Source organism: Pectinophora gossypiella, chromosome 7 (genome assembly GCF_024362695.1).
Source record: "Pectinophora gossypiella chromosome 7, ilPecGoss1.1, whole genome shotgun sequence".
Lineage (NCBI taxonomy): Eukaryota > Metazoa > Arthropoda > Insecta > Lepidoptera > Gelechiidae > Pectinophora > Pectinophora gossypiella.
In genome coordinates, this window is record NC_065410.1 from 10,097,870 (window position 1) to 10,115,611 (window position 17,742).

The window sequence follows — 17,742 nt, forward strand, 5'->3', positions numbered from 1 at the left end:
AAACCGGACAATCTACACCTAGATTTTTTATTTGCTCAGTATCAATAAAAACATTTTACAGTTTTAAATACGCTACGTGTTATCTGCTTTGCCAAAATAGGAAGTAGGTGAGACAAAACTAAACAACAAAAACTTTACAGTAAAGTTTTTGAATCCAATAAATGTATGAAGATATTCGGCTGCTCAAAACCACAAGAAGCCACATTTGAATAATTTTACAGAACAAACAGAAATGTATGCTTACAGATAATATGTGTTTTTGTTCTGTCTTAAGCATATTATTATGTCATCATCATCACTCTAGCGTTATCCGGGGTCCGCTTACCTAACCTGAAGATTTAACAAGCCCGGTTTTTTACAGAAGCCTGACTGACCTTCCAACCCGAAGGGAAAAACCAGCCCATAGGCTAGGTCACATACCTCCGAAAACACGATATTTTCCTTCGCCCCTAAGCACATAGGTAATCATTAAGATCCAAACATGAATTAAAAAACAAATTAGAAAATCATTGGTTTAGGGCCGTCTCTGGAATTTTGAACCTGCGATCTCACAATGAAGGTTAAGCGTTCTTCCACCTGGGTTACCACGGTTCAAACAACGTTATTATGTCACAGGAACAAAATCAAAATCTTATAATCCCCCGTAAAACCCATGTCTCATATTTTATTTCTTAAAATGTAGCGCTACAGATCATACTTTGCTTTTGGACAGTCGAAATTCTTATTTGGTTTTCCTGGTCCTGTCTAAAACTTTTCAAATTTTGCCCGCCTACGAAATCCATTGATCTTTTTTTAATTTATTACGAAGATTGTGGAACACTGGTAACCATTGATCTAATCTTTTTCGTTCAAAACAATGATTTGCCATAATAACAAAAAAGAAAGTAAATTATTTTAAGTTACAAATTATAAGAGAGTTTTATGAAAATTTACTCTTCCTTCTTCATTAAAATATTTTTAAAAAATATTCACTATTTGTTTCGTGGTTTCATAACGGACCCGTACTAAATCACATATTAAATAATATGGTACCTAATAAATAATAACAGTATTAATCTTGTTATTTAAAAACGATATTATTATTGAAAGATGATTGAATGTAGTTAAAATATATTTTACTTACAGAAAGTATATCAATAAATCTTCCTCCAACACATTTTAGAAATGAACGAACATCCCCATTGCATCGCGACGTGTCAGCTGTCACTGTCACTTTGCGTAATGTCAAAATGACATTTCAACGTATTCAACTTCGTGAAAATAGGCAATAATTTCACTTGAAACCGAAATTATTTCACTAAAAACTTTAATTAATAAGTGAAGCATTGTGATTTATGGCAGTCTATCTATTAAACCATCATGACGACTTTACGTGAACGCCAACTCAGTAAGTTCGATTTCACTGTAATGTTCATGTTTTTGATGTGTAATTACCCCATTACTTATTTTTTTTGTAATTCCAGATGCTCTTAAACAAATGCTAAACCTGAATCAAACTCTCACGAAGAATGTGGCTACAGAACCTACGTGGAAAGTGTTGATTTATGACAGGGTTGGACAAGACATCATTTCACCTCTGATTTCTATTAAAGAGCTTCGAGAACTAGGCGTGACTCTTCATGTGTAAGCCAATTTATTGATCACACTATTCATATATTAAGATTTCCGTTACAAAATGTATTTATTCAATATTTCAATTTCCAATATTTCAGCCAACTGCACTCTGACCGAGATCCTATACCTGAAGTACCAGCAGTTTACTTCTGTGCCCCTACGGAAGAAAACCTAGGTCGCATCTGCCAAGACCTCGACAATGGAATATATGACCAATATCACTTAAACTTCATATCTCCAATATCCCGACAGAAGCTTGAGGATCTGGCAGCATCAGCCATTCAGTCCAACTCAGTGATGAACATTCACAAAGTGTATGATCAGTATTTGAATTTCATCTGCCTGGAGGATGATCTGTTTATAATGAAACATCAACAGTCTGACTCATTGTCTTATTATGGTAAGTTGAAATATAATATTGATTATTCATAGCAAAGTTACTGTCAATATTACATTGTCATAGTGTGATTATGATCATTTAATAAGGATGTGTTTGCTTAATTTATGCATTTAACTCCCTTTGGATTTCCAATTGCTATATGTATAAACACTGTCCAAAATATGCTTAATCATCATGCTATATAAGAATATTTTTTCAGCTATCAACAAGGGTGACACAAAAGATACTGAAATGGAAGCAATAATGGACAATATTGTAGAAAGCTTATTCTCTGTTTTTGTTACTCTAGGTAAGTGTTTTTATGTAAAGAATTCTTAAAATGACAGTTCTTTTTACAAAAAAGGTTAAATAAATATTTGTAAAATGTTATTTGATTCTTGAACATGTAACCATAGCTTCCATTAACAAATTAGGATTCATATTAATTATTGAAGTAATTTATATGTTATTTAATTTTTCAGGAAATGTCCCTGTAATACGAAGCAGTAAAGGCAATGCAGCAGAGATGGTTGCCAAGAAATTAGACAAAAAATTGAGGGAGAACCTTTGGGATGCTAGAAATAATTTATTCCATGGTAACACTGGGCAGGCGGGTTCATTCAGTTTCACAAGACCCATGCTCATATTGTTGGACAGGAATATAGATATGGCAACTCCATTACATCACACATGGACATACCAGGCATTAGCTCACGATGTGCTTGATCTGTCTCTTAATAGGTTTGTTTATAAATTAAAATTATTAATTAGAATTAAAAGAGTTGATGCACTATTTTAATTGCACAGTCTTCAATCTCAAATCAAAATCTATCCAATTTCATTGAGAACTCTATCCCTTTAAATTGATCAGACAATACAAATACATTATGTAGATTCTACCTCCTTTGATGCTGACATTCTTCTCTTATTTAAGTAAGTATGTCAGGATAAAAACAAATGGAACTCCATAGTATCTGCTTACCCTGCTGAGAATTACGCGCGAGTTTGAGTATGTTCTCTTTTTACTCCACATTCATCAATTGTTTGACCTACATGCCAGTTTAGAGTAGTATAAGATACACATATGTAAGCTCACTACTATATCCCAATTGGGGTAGTCAGAGGTACATCCATCACAAGATGAACTAAGTACCCACACTTTACCGCCACCCAAATTGTACTGTATTCATGTGTTTTGTCTGATTGTTGAAATTTTAGTTCTGTGCAATAAAGTATATTTGATTTGATTTACTGAGCTTTCTGTTAGACCAATGTAATAAATAGGTGGTGAGCTGTAATGTTGGCTATTGTAAGATATTAAATGTTTTCACCTTTTCAGAGCAAATGTACCAGAGGGTTCTGGAGCCCCTGTACCAGGGCAGAAGACAAAAACCCGCATCTGTGATCTAGACTCCAAGGACCCACTATGGTCAGAACACAAGGGCAGTCCCTTCCCTACAGTGGCTGAAGCCATACAAGAGGACCTAGACAAATATAGGTATGGGATGGAATATGTCTTTTTTAAATATCATTTACATGCTGAAAAAATACCTCAGTCACAATAATTTATTCAACGATATTAATTATCAGGAGTAAACTTGTTGGAGGTAAATTTTTACAATTATTATTTAATCTATGCCATTTCTCAAGGTGTTGATAGTAGGTACCTTGCAGAAAAATAATGAAGTATATGAGAGGCAGAGCGAGAGGTAGAAAAGCACTGACTGGTGAACTGAGTCAGCTTGTCAAGAATGTTCCTCAGTCTATCAACCGCCCCCCTCCCCTGTCTCACCACTCCCATACCTCAGGCAGTGACAACAACTTGCGCGAGGAATTCACCAAAAGCTTCCGCTCCCAGATTGCTCCCACCTTGTGCACAAAAAATATTACAACATTCCTCATACATTCTTACAGGAGTTCAGAAGCGGAGGTAAAGAAACTGAAGAGCTCTATGGGCTTGGACGCGGAGAGTGACCTGGCGCTCAGCATGGTCAGCGACAACACGCAGCGGCTCACCAGCGCTGTCAACTCGCTGCCACAGCTAATGGAAAAGAAACGGCTCATCGATATGCATACCACTATTGCTACAGGTATGTATACATCTCTGACGGTCTCAAGCGTCATTATGTATGAAAAGCCATATACACATACAGGATATTAGTGACATCGTAACGAATACTGAGAGGGATGATTCAGCTCAATTCTGAGTTAATATCAAGTGGAATTTTTTGTCGCAAAATTCATGACTTTCTTTTTTTAAATTATTTTCAATTCTATACTCGTTGTGTGGTGACATCGCGCCTCATATTAGAAAGCAGATAATCACTGTCAGTTTTTTTTTACATAACCGAAAAGAAACGCAGCTAATATTGATTTAGGTTTTTCTTTTGCTCCCAAAGAAGCATTCCTTATTACTAAAATATAAATACAATCTTTACAGCCATCCTCAACGCAATAAAATCAAGGAGACTGGACTCGTTCTTCGAGTTGGAAGAGAAAATAATGAGTAAAAGCAGCAGTGTGGAAAGCAAAGCCGTCATAGACTTGATATCAGACCCTAGTGCGGGGACCCCCGAGGACAAGATGCGGCTGTTCATCATATACTACCTGTGCACGTCGCAGTTACCAGAAGAGGAATATAAGAAGCTAGAAGCGGCGCTGCAAGCCGCCAATTGTGACGTCAACCCCATGGCTTACATGAAACGGTGGAAGTAAGTCGAATTTATATGTAACAGTATGACCAATTAACAGAGAATGTGAAGCTAACACAGTTTCTTTGTCTGAAGTTATCATAATACATACACAGTACATACAACATTTTAAATCTTTAAACTCACACTATTAAACAGCAAACAAACTATTAAACAGCACATTCCACATGTCATCATGACATTTTGACCAAATAATAGAGGAAGTTCAGCTAATAAAGCAAAAATGGTGTGTCAGGACCGCAATATGTGTAATTCCACAGTCTGCTTCTTAGCGTGATTAGACCTATATATGTATTACGAGCGTGACTTTATTTATGTGTGTATGTACTTTCGTCATTCGTGTGATTACGGGAAATTATTTCGCCAGAAGTTATTGTAACTGATTATATTTTCTGTCAATACTCACCAAAGACTAGCCTGTATTTCATCGACGTCATAAAGTGTTTTCAAAATAACTCCTCACTTGAATTTACAGAGGCTTCACAAAAATGTCCAGTCAGTATGAAGGTGGCGGCACAAAAACCGTTTCCATGTTTTCCAAACTGGTGTCTCAGGGGTCCTCGTTTGTGATGGAAGGAGTCAAGAACTTAGTTGTCAAAAAACATGTAAGTATACACATTATACTTGTCCGTCATCTTATCAGGACTAGATCGTCCGAGTCGGATGAAAACTGGCACATATAATATGATAAAAAAAAAAAAGAATGAAACCCAGGGTTGGACGGTGCGTGTTTACCAGCCTCGAACTTTCTAGTAACAGACTTACTGTACTTACAGCGATAACTTAAGTCCATATAGTAAAGCTAAGATTATAGCAAAATTTATTTATTAAAAGTTATCAATAAACATAGTCATTACAAGTCCCGGGCATGGGTGATCTACACGGGTTGCGCTATCCTATGAGACGCGATATGTACAGTGGCTTTCGAGTTTGACCAAGAGGCGCAGCGAATGCTTTCACCATAGGCAAACATTGCGCAGCTATTGGCCGATGACGATGTACTTCACGGCGCGAGGGATAGCGTAATCATGCAGACCCCGATGGTTCATGTAACTACGTATGATCCTACACTGAAAATAATAGCTAGAATAATTTGTATTTCAGAAACTGCCAGTGAGCCGCGCGGTGGAGGCGGCGCTGGGCGGCGGCGGCGAGGCGGGCGCCGAGCTGACGTGGCTGGACCCCAAGGCGGCGCGGACCGATGCCGCGGCGCGGGCGCGGGCCGCGCGTGCGCCGCCGCCCGCCGACGCCGTGGTCTTCGTCGTCGGCGGCGGCAACTACATCGAGTACCACAACCTGCTCGATTTTGCTAAGGTGAGTCATGTTACTCGTTTGTTTTGTCGGTGTGCAAGGAAGAGGAGATGGCGTATTAATTTAATTACAGCGTGAGAAAAGTCGTTCTGTCACTCTTTCCCTCACAGTGGTTGGTCGATTCGTGTGCATTTGTTGTGTATTAGATGGCCTTCCGCCCCGTGCGTGCGTACACTTTGCCAGCATCAATTTCGTATTGCTCCGTGCTCTTGAATTATACGATAGTAATACGTCCTCCGTCTACAATGGTAGTATTTCTCTCGTCCTTATGTGTAACCTATACTTGTTTCTTTTATGCCTTCAGTGCCTGCGATGGACTGTTATATACTTACTTATACAATATATATAGGAGTATGTCTTATGTTGTTACTGTTTAGCGTTGCTTTTATCGAAGAAATCGGATTAATGGTTTTTTTATAGTAGTGTTGAATTTTGTTTTTTAGCAACAAGCTGCAAGCGGTACGCCGAGGAAAATAATCTACGGCGCCACCACGCTGCCCAACGCGTCGCAGTTCCTCAAACAACTCTCGCTGCTCGGCGAAGAACTACAATGAACATTCCCCCGCGTCATGTGCACTATGTAATATACAATTATTATTAAATAAATCATATATCTATTACAGCCTCGACTTTTCAATTGTGAAGAGAAATAAAACAAACATGTCAACAAGTTGGCATTTTATTTACAATGACATTGAAAATATAGCTAACATCTAACAATCTACTAATAAATTTTGATTGTTTTGAACAAGAAGTATAAAATCTAAATCACAAGATTAGTAATTCAATAGTAATCAGATCTTTACCCACAGTATTACGCATCTCTACCGATTCTGTCATGTAAGATTGTCCATTGAAAGAAATAAAAGTTCACAACCAAAGACCCAAACGATAGCGGAAGTCGCGCGGTACACAAAAACAAACTTGTCGACATTTAAATTTATCCCAGCCCTTACACTATTGTGCTTAAAAATAAAATAAATTGTGTATGTTAATTTAAAACAACATACAAAGATACTTAATAACCCTCGAAAAATAGCAATATTTTCTACACTTAGAATAAAAAGTACAATAATGAATAAAGAAATAGATAGATTTAAGTGACAAGGAACTTGAACATCTTACACTTAGCATTGCTTATGACACTGTAAGTTGTGAAAAGTTATAATCTCCATATTATACTGGCTAACAAATATAAGGACTCTTACATTACAAATACAACATCTATCACTGATCATGATATGGTTTTGGCACAGTGAACAACTGAACAACGTAACAAGTGAGGAAGAGAGCAACGTGGGAATATAAAAGATATGGCAGAATTATGGCAAGATCTCTAGTAATAAATACATGACTATATAGACAAACAGATTTTGTGCAGAAAAAAATACATGATACACTAAACATATATTTGCAACACAATTATCTTATACTTAAATGTAAAAACACTAAAATTATATTTAAAATATTGTGCGTAGCTAAGAATTATTCTCCCTATATCATAAATTCATAATAAACAAAGTCAAGTGTTATATAATTTAATTTTACATTATATTTTTTATAAATTCAATAAATATTTTAAAACGTTGAAAAATTCTTGAATTTAAATAAAATTGTATAATAATAAAATGGCACTAATAAAATGATCTGTAAACGTTTTACGTTAGATGAAACTATTTGAGAATTGTTTATAAGCCTCTAAAGTAAAATAATAGAAACATGGTGATAATCGTGACTAAAATAATTCACGGACAAGAAGAACTATTTATAACAATTAATTACATAGATATTAAGGCGCATTTACAAATACACAGTCATACTTAGAGATTATTTACTCATCATATTTCTACACGAATATAAGGACTCAAGCAGCGCGATGCTTTATATAATAACAATAAAGCGTTAATTATTATGATAATACAGAAGCATTATCCGTCAGGAGATACGCATCGCGTCCCGCTGTAGTACCAGTACAAAAAGCTATAAGAATGCTGTTTAAGTGCTCATTGTATGTATTGTTGAGCGTCAATTTGGAACACTACATACAAAAATAATGATGCGTGTCAAATAAAATAAAAACCAACACTCAACAAACAGTTATAGAATTTCAATTCCATGTCTTATTATAATATGATCACTAGGATGTGAGCTACATAGGTGTATCATTCGTTATTAGAGTATGTTATAGCCAAGCCAAATAATAATGTGAGTTTAATAAGAAAACAAGTAACAATATTGGTTGAGCTATTCTGTCATGGATTTAATAAAATAGCTGGAATAACATAGCTGCTACAAGAGAAATCCATGGACGGAAAATTATTCTATTTTGAAATAAAATACATACAAATTATCGAATGTTTCGTCTTAAAATGATTCATAAGTTCTCATGTGTACATTATTAATAAGATATTTTGAACATGTTGTAAATAATTAAAGTTAATAAATGCCCTTAAAAATCAAATTCGTACATCTCAAATTTTAATGTCCTCCATAAATACCGTGTCTGGAATGTAAATCTTTTAAATCGTACTTAATTTACTTTTCGACTTGCTGTAAAATATATGACAATCTGGTTGTTGCACTAGTTCACAGTTCACAATACAGTTTCATATTATTGGTAAGTATAAAATACTGAACAATGGAATGTTAAGTAGTTTCAATAGAAATTTTAAAAATAAAAGGTGTATCCAAAAAGGAATGTCAAATTTTGATATGATTTCTCAATATTATAAAAATGTATATCAACCAAAAATAGCTTCGCTCTGTAATCTTACTGATAAAATGTCGTAATAATTCTTATAGCAAAGTACATATTAAAAAATATTATCAATTTTTGTTTATAAAGTTAAACAAAGATTGAGAATTCTAACTCCAATCTAATAAAATGGGATAAGGTAAAAAACTTTGTAAGGAAAAACATAAGATATGTGCAATATAGTCGCAAGCAAGCAGCCATGCGCAGTCACCGATTGATTGATTTCTGAACATGTGTTAATCAACACACAGATGCATACAATCCTATAACACAGTAAAGTACTTGATTCGAACATCGAAGCTGTCGGTATATACCTTAAATGTATAGGCTATGTTTTAAAACTGGATCAGAACAATTAGCTATTAATGTTCCTAGTAAATATGTGAAGAGATTCACAAGACCTTCTGAAGGATCTAGATCTACAGACAGTATGCAATCATCTCTATTCTGTAGGTCAATGTCATGCCAGCCTAAGTCAAATCAAAATGTTCCGCACATTTACATTATGCGACCCTCCAAATAAACTTTGTTAGGCCAATGCTGATGATATTGATGACTTTACAAATATTTTTTGTATAAATATGCACTATATCTATTTTAGTCACAGTTAAGAGTATTATTATAAGATAACATTGAATTCAACAGTGCAATATAGGTATAACCGCTAATTAACTTACAAGAAATAGATATTTATATGGTAACAGAGATAGGAAGGATTCAAATTCAGAATCATAAAACTTACACTAGGTATAGCATATTATATATGACTCATATTTTTCAAAAACAACTACGTTGAAGGGATTAAATAGGATATAATATAGTTACAGATCTACATACATAACCAGTGGATTTACTCCACACTAAACAGGGATCACTTCTGCTGATATACAACTTTCTTTGGGTCCATAATCATGAACATCTAGAGCTTGAATCAAAATAAGTAGGTACAAATAAACAATTCCAAGTTCTTTAAGTAAAATAATTTAACTCATTATTTATTTAGGGAATATACAGGGGTTTTATGACTATTGGTTTAGTTATTAAGTGCAGTAATCAATAAAATAGTAACTTATTGATTGTCAATAAAGATGTTTTTGTTGCCTGGGTAAAATGTAAAGATCAAGTAAACATTATAATTTGTACTGATAAGTCAGATCTGAAGCTCATTTTTTGTTTTCCCTTTTGATGTCAACTCCACTCTTCCAACCTTTTTCCATCTATGTCTTATCTCATGTCAATCATTACATTTAATTTGTAATATTATCACTTTATTCTAATTTATTTTGTAACAGATCTTATTATTAATTTAATAAGTGATTATCACCGTACCTAAGAATAATTACTATTAGTCAGTATGTTTAAAGAGAACATTATTTATTACCTACCTACTTATTATTCAAAGGTAAGTAAGTGAAGAAGTTTCAAGGGTAGGTATTTAAAAATATTTTTAAAATAACTTCATAGAGGACATGTTACACAAAATCTTTCCTTGTGTGTTTTATGTGTCATATTTTGATAGTTTAACAAGACAGATCCTATGTGGTAGCAATGGCAACAGTTTAGTAGCAGATCAGATTTAGACAGCATGAAAGTCACGAAATATATTTTGTAACCTACTATAAACCTCATTATGATATTCAGATAACATATTTTTGAAACATTTTTTAGTTTTATAATTATAAGCAGAAATGATACATTGACTAGCGATAATGTCTTATTTAACAGTTCGTTGATTTCATCATTACCTTAACATGTCTAATAATATTTTAAGCACTGCTCCAATTAAATTTCAGACTGATATCAATTACAAACAACATGGCTACAAATTTAGTGATGACACAAATCTGAGCTGTGTCTAGTAACAACTGTTCATTCAGCAATGAATTTCAATTAACCAATGTGACGGTTCTACATTTATATCTAATAAAAGTGTTGCACCATTTGGTGTATAAACTGAGAATTAGATCAGATCATTATCATGTCATGAATAACAAAGACTTAAGTACCTTATCAAGCATGTAGTTGCAGTCAAGAGTTGGGTGTGCATGCCAGCTGTCGGTGAAACAGCTATTGTTTGGTTTGAGGGTTTGCATTGGTGTTGCGACTTGAACTGCTGCTGCTGAGCGCCATCTTTTGCATCTGCCTGATAACAGTGGTCGCATGGTACGCCTGTTTCCAGCGGGACTTTGCAAAGTTCTTCTTGAGCTGCTCGGACACAGTACCATGGATATTCTTGTTGCTGGCGGCATTACCAGAAATCCATGGGTGGGCCAATGCTTGTCTGGAAAATTGAAATCATATTGATTCAAGTCAATTGGAATGTGATCAAGTGGATGAACTGTTTACATGACATATTGGTTTCTGACAAGTAAAACTGATTTTAGCAAATTACGAATTATATTTTTGTTTGAATTAACCAAACTAGTGATATGGCAATATCAAAAAAAAGTAGGTATAATATAAACATTTTAAAATAAAATACTCACTTGCAAGTATATCTCTTGTCCACATCTACACACATCAAATGCCGTATGAAATCTTTGGCTGAGTCACTAATATCATCCCAATAAGGAGAGTCAAATTCAAAATCACCCTTCAAAATCTGGGCAAATAGATTGGCATCATTTTCATCATAAAATGGAGGATATCCACACAGCAGAATGTATGATATGACTCCTATACTCCACACATCCACTGCTTTACCATAAGGCTTCTGAGCTAACACCTCTGGTGCCACATACCCAGGGGTACCACATGCTGTTGCCATGATGCCAGAGTCTTCTATCTTAGACAAACCAAAGTCACTGATCATAATTTTACTGTCCTCATCAGCACTGTAATACAGGAGGTTCTCAGGTTTCAGGTCTCTATGCACAACTCCCTGTGTATGCATGTAGTCCACAGCTTCAAGCACCTGCCTTATGAGATTGGACGCGTCTTTCTCGGTATACGAACCTTTCTCGACAATACGGTCAAACAGTTCCCCTCCCGTCACTAGCTCCATCACAAGATATACCTTGTTCTTGTCCTCGTAAGTCTCCAGCAGCTGAACAATATTGGGATGTGAAAACATCTTCTTTTCACCACCGTCACTTTTAGCTTGTTCACTGAATCTTTTCAATACTCTGATTTCATTCTCTAGCGAATCCTCCTTCCCTTTTAAAGCTTTCTTGTCGATGATCTTGCATGCAAACAGCTGTCCATTCTCCTTACTCTCAATGAGACGCACCTCAGAAAACGCTCCCGTGCCCAGCAGATCTTTGACGATGTACTTGTCCTCGATGGAAGGTTGTTTCTCTGAGTCTCGACTCTCCTTCTTCGATTTTCTACCAAAATCCTTTTTACCAAAAAGAGGCATCTTGGAGCCCCACGTTTACAGGTTTGAAACACTACTTATCTAAATTATCTACGTGCCTACGTAGCTATATCGAATCGAGACTGACTGGACTGGCCTACACAGAACAATAAACTCTGGCTTCACTTCACGGATACGGAATGCGCAGGGCGCCCAAGGTCAGACTATTTGTCAAAAATTCGTCACGTTTCATTACACGTTCGAAAATTGAAAACTTTATGGTCACTTCGTCATCTTTTGTGATTATTTGTGAAGCTGAATGAAATCTAGTAAATTTTTCTTTATTAGGCCGTATTATTTTTAGTTTCTAAATAATGAATACATTGGTGCTAATTCCTGTAAATACCATCTAATTTTATTTTAAGTTATATCTGTCCTTTTCTTATCCGCCGAAAAGGAAAGGGACGGGTAATCGACAAGCATAAAATTTATGGAACACACGTCAATTTTAAGCACAAATCTAAACCAACCGTCTAAAAATTTTACGTCAGTCAATAACCCGACACATTAATTTACTCATTCTTCCTAAAATTAAGAGCTGTGAATCATCCGTCCCTTTCCTTTTCGGCGGATAAGAAAAGGACAGATATAACTTAAAATAAAATTAGATGGTATTTACAGGAATTAGCACCATTATAATAATAAGTGAGGCATACTTTTGTGTTGATTTAAAAATTAACCTTGATTTTATTTTCAATCCCGACAATCAACAGTTGATAAAATGGAATGGAATGGAACATTGCCATCTACCGGATTATTTAAACACCATTAATTCATCGTTAACTTTGGAAATAAATCAACTAGATAGGTAGGTACTCGATTCAATAGGTAGATTTCATAGAGCAACACGGGCCTCCGTTTTACAAAAGATAAAGAAAACTATAAAATGTTTATTGACTAAAAAATCAAACGACTGAAGAACAGCAGATCGTCTTCATGAACTCTACTACTATGGGTAGTAGTAGAATAGGTGGAGTAGAGGGTACGTTTACCCTTAAATTAACTACATAGCGTGATGTTGTGTGCGGTAGTAACAGAGAGTGTGGGTTTTTTTTTTACAAATGCATCATTTCGTTTGTCAGCTAAATTAACTATAAAAGTAAACTATACAGGTTGATACAGGTGACCATTTAGGTAATAGTTACTTCAGTCGTAGTTATTAAACGCTAATCCGCAAAATTAAAAATAAGCAATTATGGTGTAAGTACTTTTAATTTTAAGTAAAGAAAATAGAATAGGTAATAACTTATTTTAGTAGTCGTCATAAATACTCCACATAACGACTTACTTAGGTACATAAACTCACGCCCTTAATCCATATCGGGGTTAAATTTGTTACTTATTGTAAATAAATACCTATTTTTTTTTATAACACAAACGTAGTACCTATTCAAACAAAAATATCAAAAAAAAATAACAACTGAGTTGTAAAGATACTAGGCATTTGCTATTTTGTACTCTCAAAATCATAGTGGGAAAAGTATGCACGAGTACCAATGAGAGACTAGTAAATCCCACCCTCGCAACTCTACAGATCCCTTTGTCTATGCTTCCACCCCCTGACGTCACGGTGGAAATCGACCAATCCCATCCGGCACAGTAGTCGATGGCCCTCATAAGCGGAATCACTACCGCACATCACTTCGTACCTTATTTCCTAATGTTTTCGTGAAAATGTGCCGTTCAAAAATGCTCACGTCTGTGATTAAAATCGTTTAAAATGAACTCTATCGCTATCACATCACTGTGAAATAGTTTTTCGTTTTATTTTGTGCTAAAGTGTATTTTATAGGTTTCTAAAATTGTGTTAGGGGGTGGTGCCGTGATGCCAGTTCGTAAGCAAGGTGAATTTATTATAGTAGCGCATAGCGTTTGGTTAAATAATGCTTGGAGCTTGTTTATGGCCCAGGGCGCATATTGCTATGTTATTGATGAAATAACAAACTGCGCAAGGGGTTGTAGCTCCCCTCGAAAGCACCCTTCTGTTGATGGTTGATTCGTATCGACGGCAGAGTGTTGCCAGGCGCACCAGTGCACGTTATTAACTATAATTTATTTCCTTTTATCACGTGTTTGACTACCGTAGTTCCAGTATTCTAGACTTTCTGCTAGCCTAGAGATTTATTTACATTATACCGAACACGTTTCATTACGCCCACAATCCACATGTTATCGTGTACGTATGTTTTGGGTCAAGGAAATTACGTATTTTATTTACTCTTCATAATATACGTAACACGTTTTTTATACTTTTATTATTTGTACTTTAAAATTACATCTATTTATAATGTTTACAGAAACCCGCGTACTTTCATACATAGGTACCTACTACGTAATAAAATTTTACGCATGTGTATTTGTTAAGTCAATGTTTTAGTGTGTGTACCTAAAATACCTATATTTATACCGATCACACGAACCAAGATTTACATACAATCTCTGTAAAACAGAGAAACGAATTGACTAGTGTACTTCATGATCTAAATATACGCAGAATCTAGACTACACCTCGCGTTTGGTGCATTGTATTTACGCCAAAATCCAACGAAAACAATGTAGATACGTAGTTACCTACTACATACACGTTCGGTACTATACTAAGTATATTATAAATCTTATAACAAGCTCACTACTAAGTATATCCCAATTGGGGTAGTCAAAGGTACTTACACGCAAGATGAACTAAAGTACCCACACCTCAGCAAACTTATATTAATTATTCATTATAGTTATTTTCTAAACTTACAAAAACATATTTATAGATGTAGATAGGTATCTAATAAGTAACATAGTGGCACCGAATCTAGCGCAAAATATTTTTTTTGTCAACTCTTGTCCTTCATCGCCGCATTCTTGAATCGTCACCGCATAGCTCTTTAACACTTAGTCCTTCGAGCCGGATATAATATATTAATGGCCGCTTTTCCCGCCAAAACAGAGGCCCACCGAGCTTTGGAACTGCTGGAAGACTACCACAGTAAGCTAGTGAAGCCTCAGGACCGACAACTGCGCCTCGCCATTGAGAGAGTCATCCGGATCTTCAAGTCTCGACTGTTTCAAGCTCTACTTGGTAAGTTCTTCCATATTTAAGAACTACTTATGTTAATTAAGTCATTAAAATAAACGACCTATTTCACGTAATGAGCTACTTATCTAGCTTTAAACCGAGGGCTATTACTTACCCGTGTTTACTGTTCGTCAATTCTTCTAAAGCCAATGTATGTACTTAAGGTTGTATAATTATGTACTTCCCTCTACCCAACCCTAACAAGGATTGCGAGCGTGAAACGTGTATGTATGCACCATAGGCGATATTAATGATGAACTATTGTATTGCTAACTAATTGAATTGCGTCTGTTTTAAGAATTAAGTATAAAAAACTTGGATGAATAGGCATAAAAGAACATTTCGGCCACACGAGTTTTCTCGCACCGAGAGATACATTAAGTGACCTTTACTTTATGTTATCGATTTGCGATATATACATGGTAGGTACTAACGAGAATATGTTTTTGTTATCATGACAACAATATCACATATTTTACAATAGATAGTCATCAGCCGTATGACGCCCACTGCTGGGCATAGGCCTCCCCCAAGGATCTCCACGACGATCGGTCCTGCGCTGCCCGCATCCAGCGGCTTCCCGCGACCTTCACCTTCAATAGATAGGTCTCACTAAAATTTGTAGTTATGTATACTACTTTACCAATGACCAGGTGGTAGCCCTCAGCGCTGATTTGTCCGGCTAAGTAGTTAATACCATCAGAGGCAATAAATCACGTCTAAAAAATTTAGGTACCGTGTACCAATATTCTTTTGGTCAGGTAGAGAAAATCGTTCGACTCAAATGTACAAGAACGTCAAAAAAGATAAACAGAACACGTTATCATTCCATTCCAACAACCTTTGAAAACTATGATAAATATTTTGTTTAGCACAGCATGCGTTATTTCATTATGATGGAATACAATAGGGTTGAAGAATGTATAGGTAACTAACAGCCACTTTAGCTGCATATGCTAATATTATAGATTGACTAAAATACATATAGTTATATGCTTCAGGCATGTTTAACATCATAAGAGGCTTGAAAAGTTTGTCAACTATGTTGGCTACTAGCCAAGATATCACCACCAACCAGGTAGAATATACTCCAAACTTCCACTCTTGTTCAATATTCGACTTTATGTAGGCTAGACTAGACTTTATGTAGACCTACATGTAGATAATAATAACATAATAATTAATAAACATTGTAAAAGTAATTCGTACGTATCCTACTTACACTATACTTGCTTCCAGGATATTTGACTGCGTCAAAGATCTAATCTAATCTAGCCGACAAGATCCCACTGCTGGGCAAAGGCCTCACCTTCCTCTTTCCATTTTTCGCCGTCCCCTGCGTACTCCGGCCAGTCCCTCCGGCTAGTGTCCAAGTCGTCACACTATCTCTTTCGAGGTCTACCTCGACGCCTGTGCCCGTCATGAGGCACCCAATGCGTGACGATCCGGGCCCACCGCTCAGGGTGCATGCTACAAACATGTCCGGCTCAATCCCATTTGTCAAAAATAAATTATAAAATACATTCCACCATTGCATTACACGATTACTCGGGGCAGGTGGTGGTGTAATCAGGGACCTGGATATTCTAGAGTGTGAATAGTGTTATAGACCCGTAATCCAGTCATAGAGTCCAGTCTAAGATGTTCAAAAATCAATCTTATTTTTCTTCTTAATCTTACTTTACGTATAACTTATTTTCGAATTGAGGAGCTCGGTGGCGCAGCGGTTAACGCGCTCGGCCTGCGATTGTTGAAGTAAAGCAACTTTCGCAAAGGCCGGTCATAGGATGGGTGAGCTCCTCCGTGCTTCGGAAGGCACGTTAAGCCGTTGGTCCCGGCTGCATTAGCAGTCGTTAATAACCATCAATCCGCACTGGGCCCGCGTGATGGTTTAAGGCCCGATCTCCCTATCCATCCATAGGGAAGGCCCGTGCCCCAGCAGTGGGGAAGTTAACGGGCTGATGATGATGATAATTTTCGAATTCTATGAATTGAGTCACAATGAGTAAGTACGACATTTGAGCGCTTTTATTGATGACGTGTAGGTAACACGGCAGTAGCTATTTCCATATATTATAAATTCCAAAAAAATATTCATTTTTACGTTGCGTAAAATCTACTTCTCTCATTTGACTAGGTAGGCAAATAACCTATTATAGTGTAATAGCGCTGTATGAGGAATTATTTATCTTTACCAATCAATCAATAACATCAGTAATTAATGGCACCTTTTCACGACATGTGGTTAACCATTGTGGTTGACTGAAGTTACGTAATGCTAAGTAAGTAGTACTAGACAAACATGCACTCGTCCTTGTCAAACATTAATAGGAACCTATTTTACTACCTTGCTTTTATGCTGAAATAGGAGCAAATAAAAAACTTAGAACGCATTCAGCTGCCTATCATCCCGACGATCATGTCGTAAAACCGTTACAGGGATTGTGTTCTTTTATGGCCATTATATCCGCGATGGGCTGGTATCCTTTACCGGATGAGACCCCTCAGCGCTCCCCATTTGTCTGGCCAAATAGTTAATTAAAAGTCATG

At 36.1% G+C, this 17,742-nt stretch overlaps 3 protein-coding genes across 8 annotated transcripts in view; 2 read left to right on the plus strand and 1 right to left on the minus strand.

Moving 5' to 3' along the window:
- Window positions 1-1,209: 1,209 nt before the first annotated feature.
- Window positions 1,210-6,637, plus strand: LOC126368016 (protein sly1 homolog). Its single transcript, XM_050011863.1, has 11 exons — window positions 1,210-1,387; window positions 1,464-1,623; window positions 1,713-2,014; window positions 2,214-2,303; window positions 2,476-2,734; window positions 3,333-3,491; window positions 3,908-4,083; window positions 4,434-4,704; window positions 5,180-5,309; window positions 5,809-6,018; window positions 6,459-6,637. The coding sequence occupies exons 1-11, from the start codon at window positions 1,360-1,362 to the stop codon at window positions 6,567-6,569; spliced, it is 1,896 nt and encodes a 631-aa protein (XP_049867820.1). The 5' UTR covers window positions 1,210-1,359; the 3' UTR covers window positions 6,570-6,637.
- A 41-nt stretch (window positions 6,638-6,678) lies between these two features.
- On the minus strand, window positions 6,679-12,289 carry LOC126368063 (calcium/calmodulin-dependent protein kinase type 1). Its single transcript, XM_050011939.1, has 2 exons — window positions 11,257-12,289; window positions 6,679-11,051 (listed from the first exon to the last, which is right to left on the minus strand). The coding sequence occupies exons 1-2, from the start codon at window positions 12,126-12,128 to the stop codon at window positions 10,838-10,840; spliced, it is 1,086 nt and encodes a 361-aa protein (XP_049867896.1). The 5' UTR covers window positions 12,129-12,289; the 3' UTR covers window positions 6,679-10,837.
- Window positions 12,290-13,744: 1,455 nt separating this feature from the next.
- LOC126368000 (disks large 1 tumor suppressor protein) overlaps window positions 13,745-17,742 on the plus strand; it is a 44,147-nt gene continuing 40,149 nt past the window's right edge. For 2 of the 6 annotated variants that reach the window (XM_050011823.1, XM_050011824.1), the window contains exons 1-2: window positions 13,746-13,969; window positions 15,064-15,195. In XM_050011823.1, coding sequence (XP_049867780.1) covers window positions 13,951-13,969; window positions 15,064-15,195 — 151 coding nt within the window. In that variant the 5' untranslated portion in view covers window positions 13,746-13,950. Of the gene's footprint in view, window positions 13,970-15,063; window positions 15,196-17,742 lie in introns of all 6 variants that reach the window. The other 4 variants (XM_050011827.1, XM_050011828.1, XM_050011826.1 and 1 more) reach the window with 3 other exon arrangements.

Excerpts from the sequence above, each read along its gene's own strand:
- LOC126368016 (XM_050011863.1), top strand. The coding sequence starts at position 1,360 with ATGACGACTTTACGTGAACGCCAACTCA. Across the intron at positions 1,388-1,463 it reads TTTACGTGAACGCCAACTCA|ATGCTCTTAAACAAATGCTA; the intron begins GTAAGTTCGATT and ends TTGTAATTCCAG. Across the intron at positions 2,304-2,475 it reads CTCTGTTTTTGTTACTCTAG|GAAATGTCCCTGTAATACGA; the intron begins GTAAGTGTTTTT and ends TTAATTTTTCAG.
- LOC126368063 (XM_050011939.1), bottom strand. The coding sequence starts at position 12,128 with ATGCCTCTTTTTGGTAAAAAGGATTTTGGTAGAAAATCGAAGAAGGAG. Across the intron at positions 11,052-11,256 it reads GACAAGAGATATACTTGCAA|ACAAGCATTGGCCCACCCAT; the intron begins GTGAGTATTTTA and ends TCAATTTTCCAG.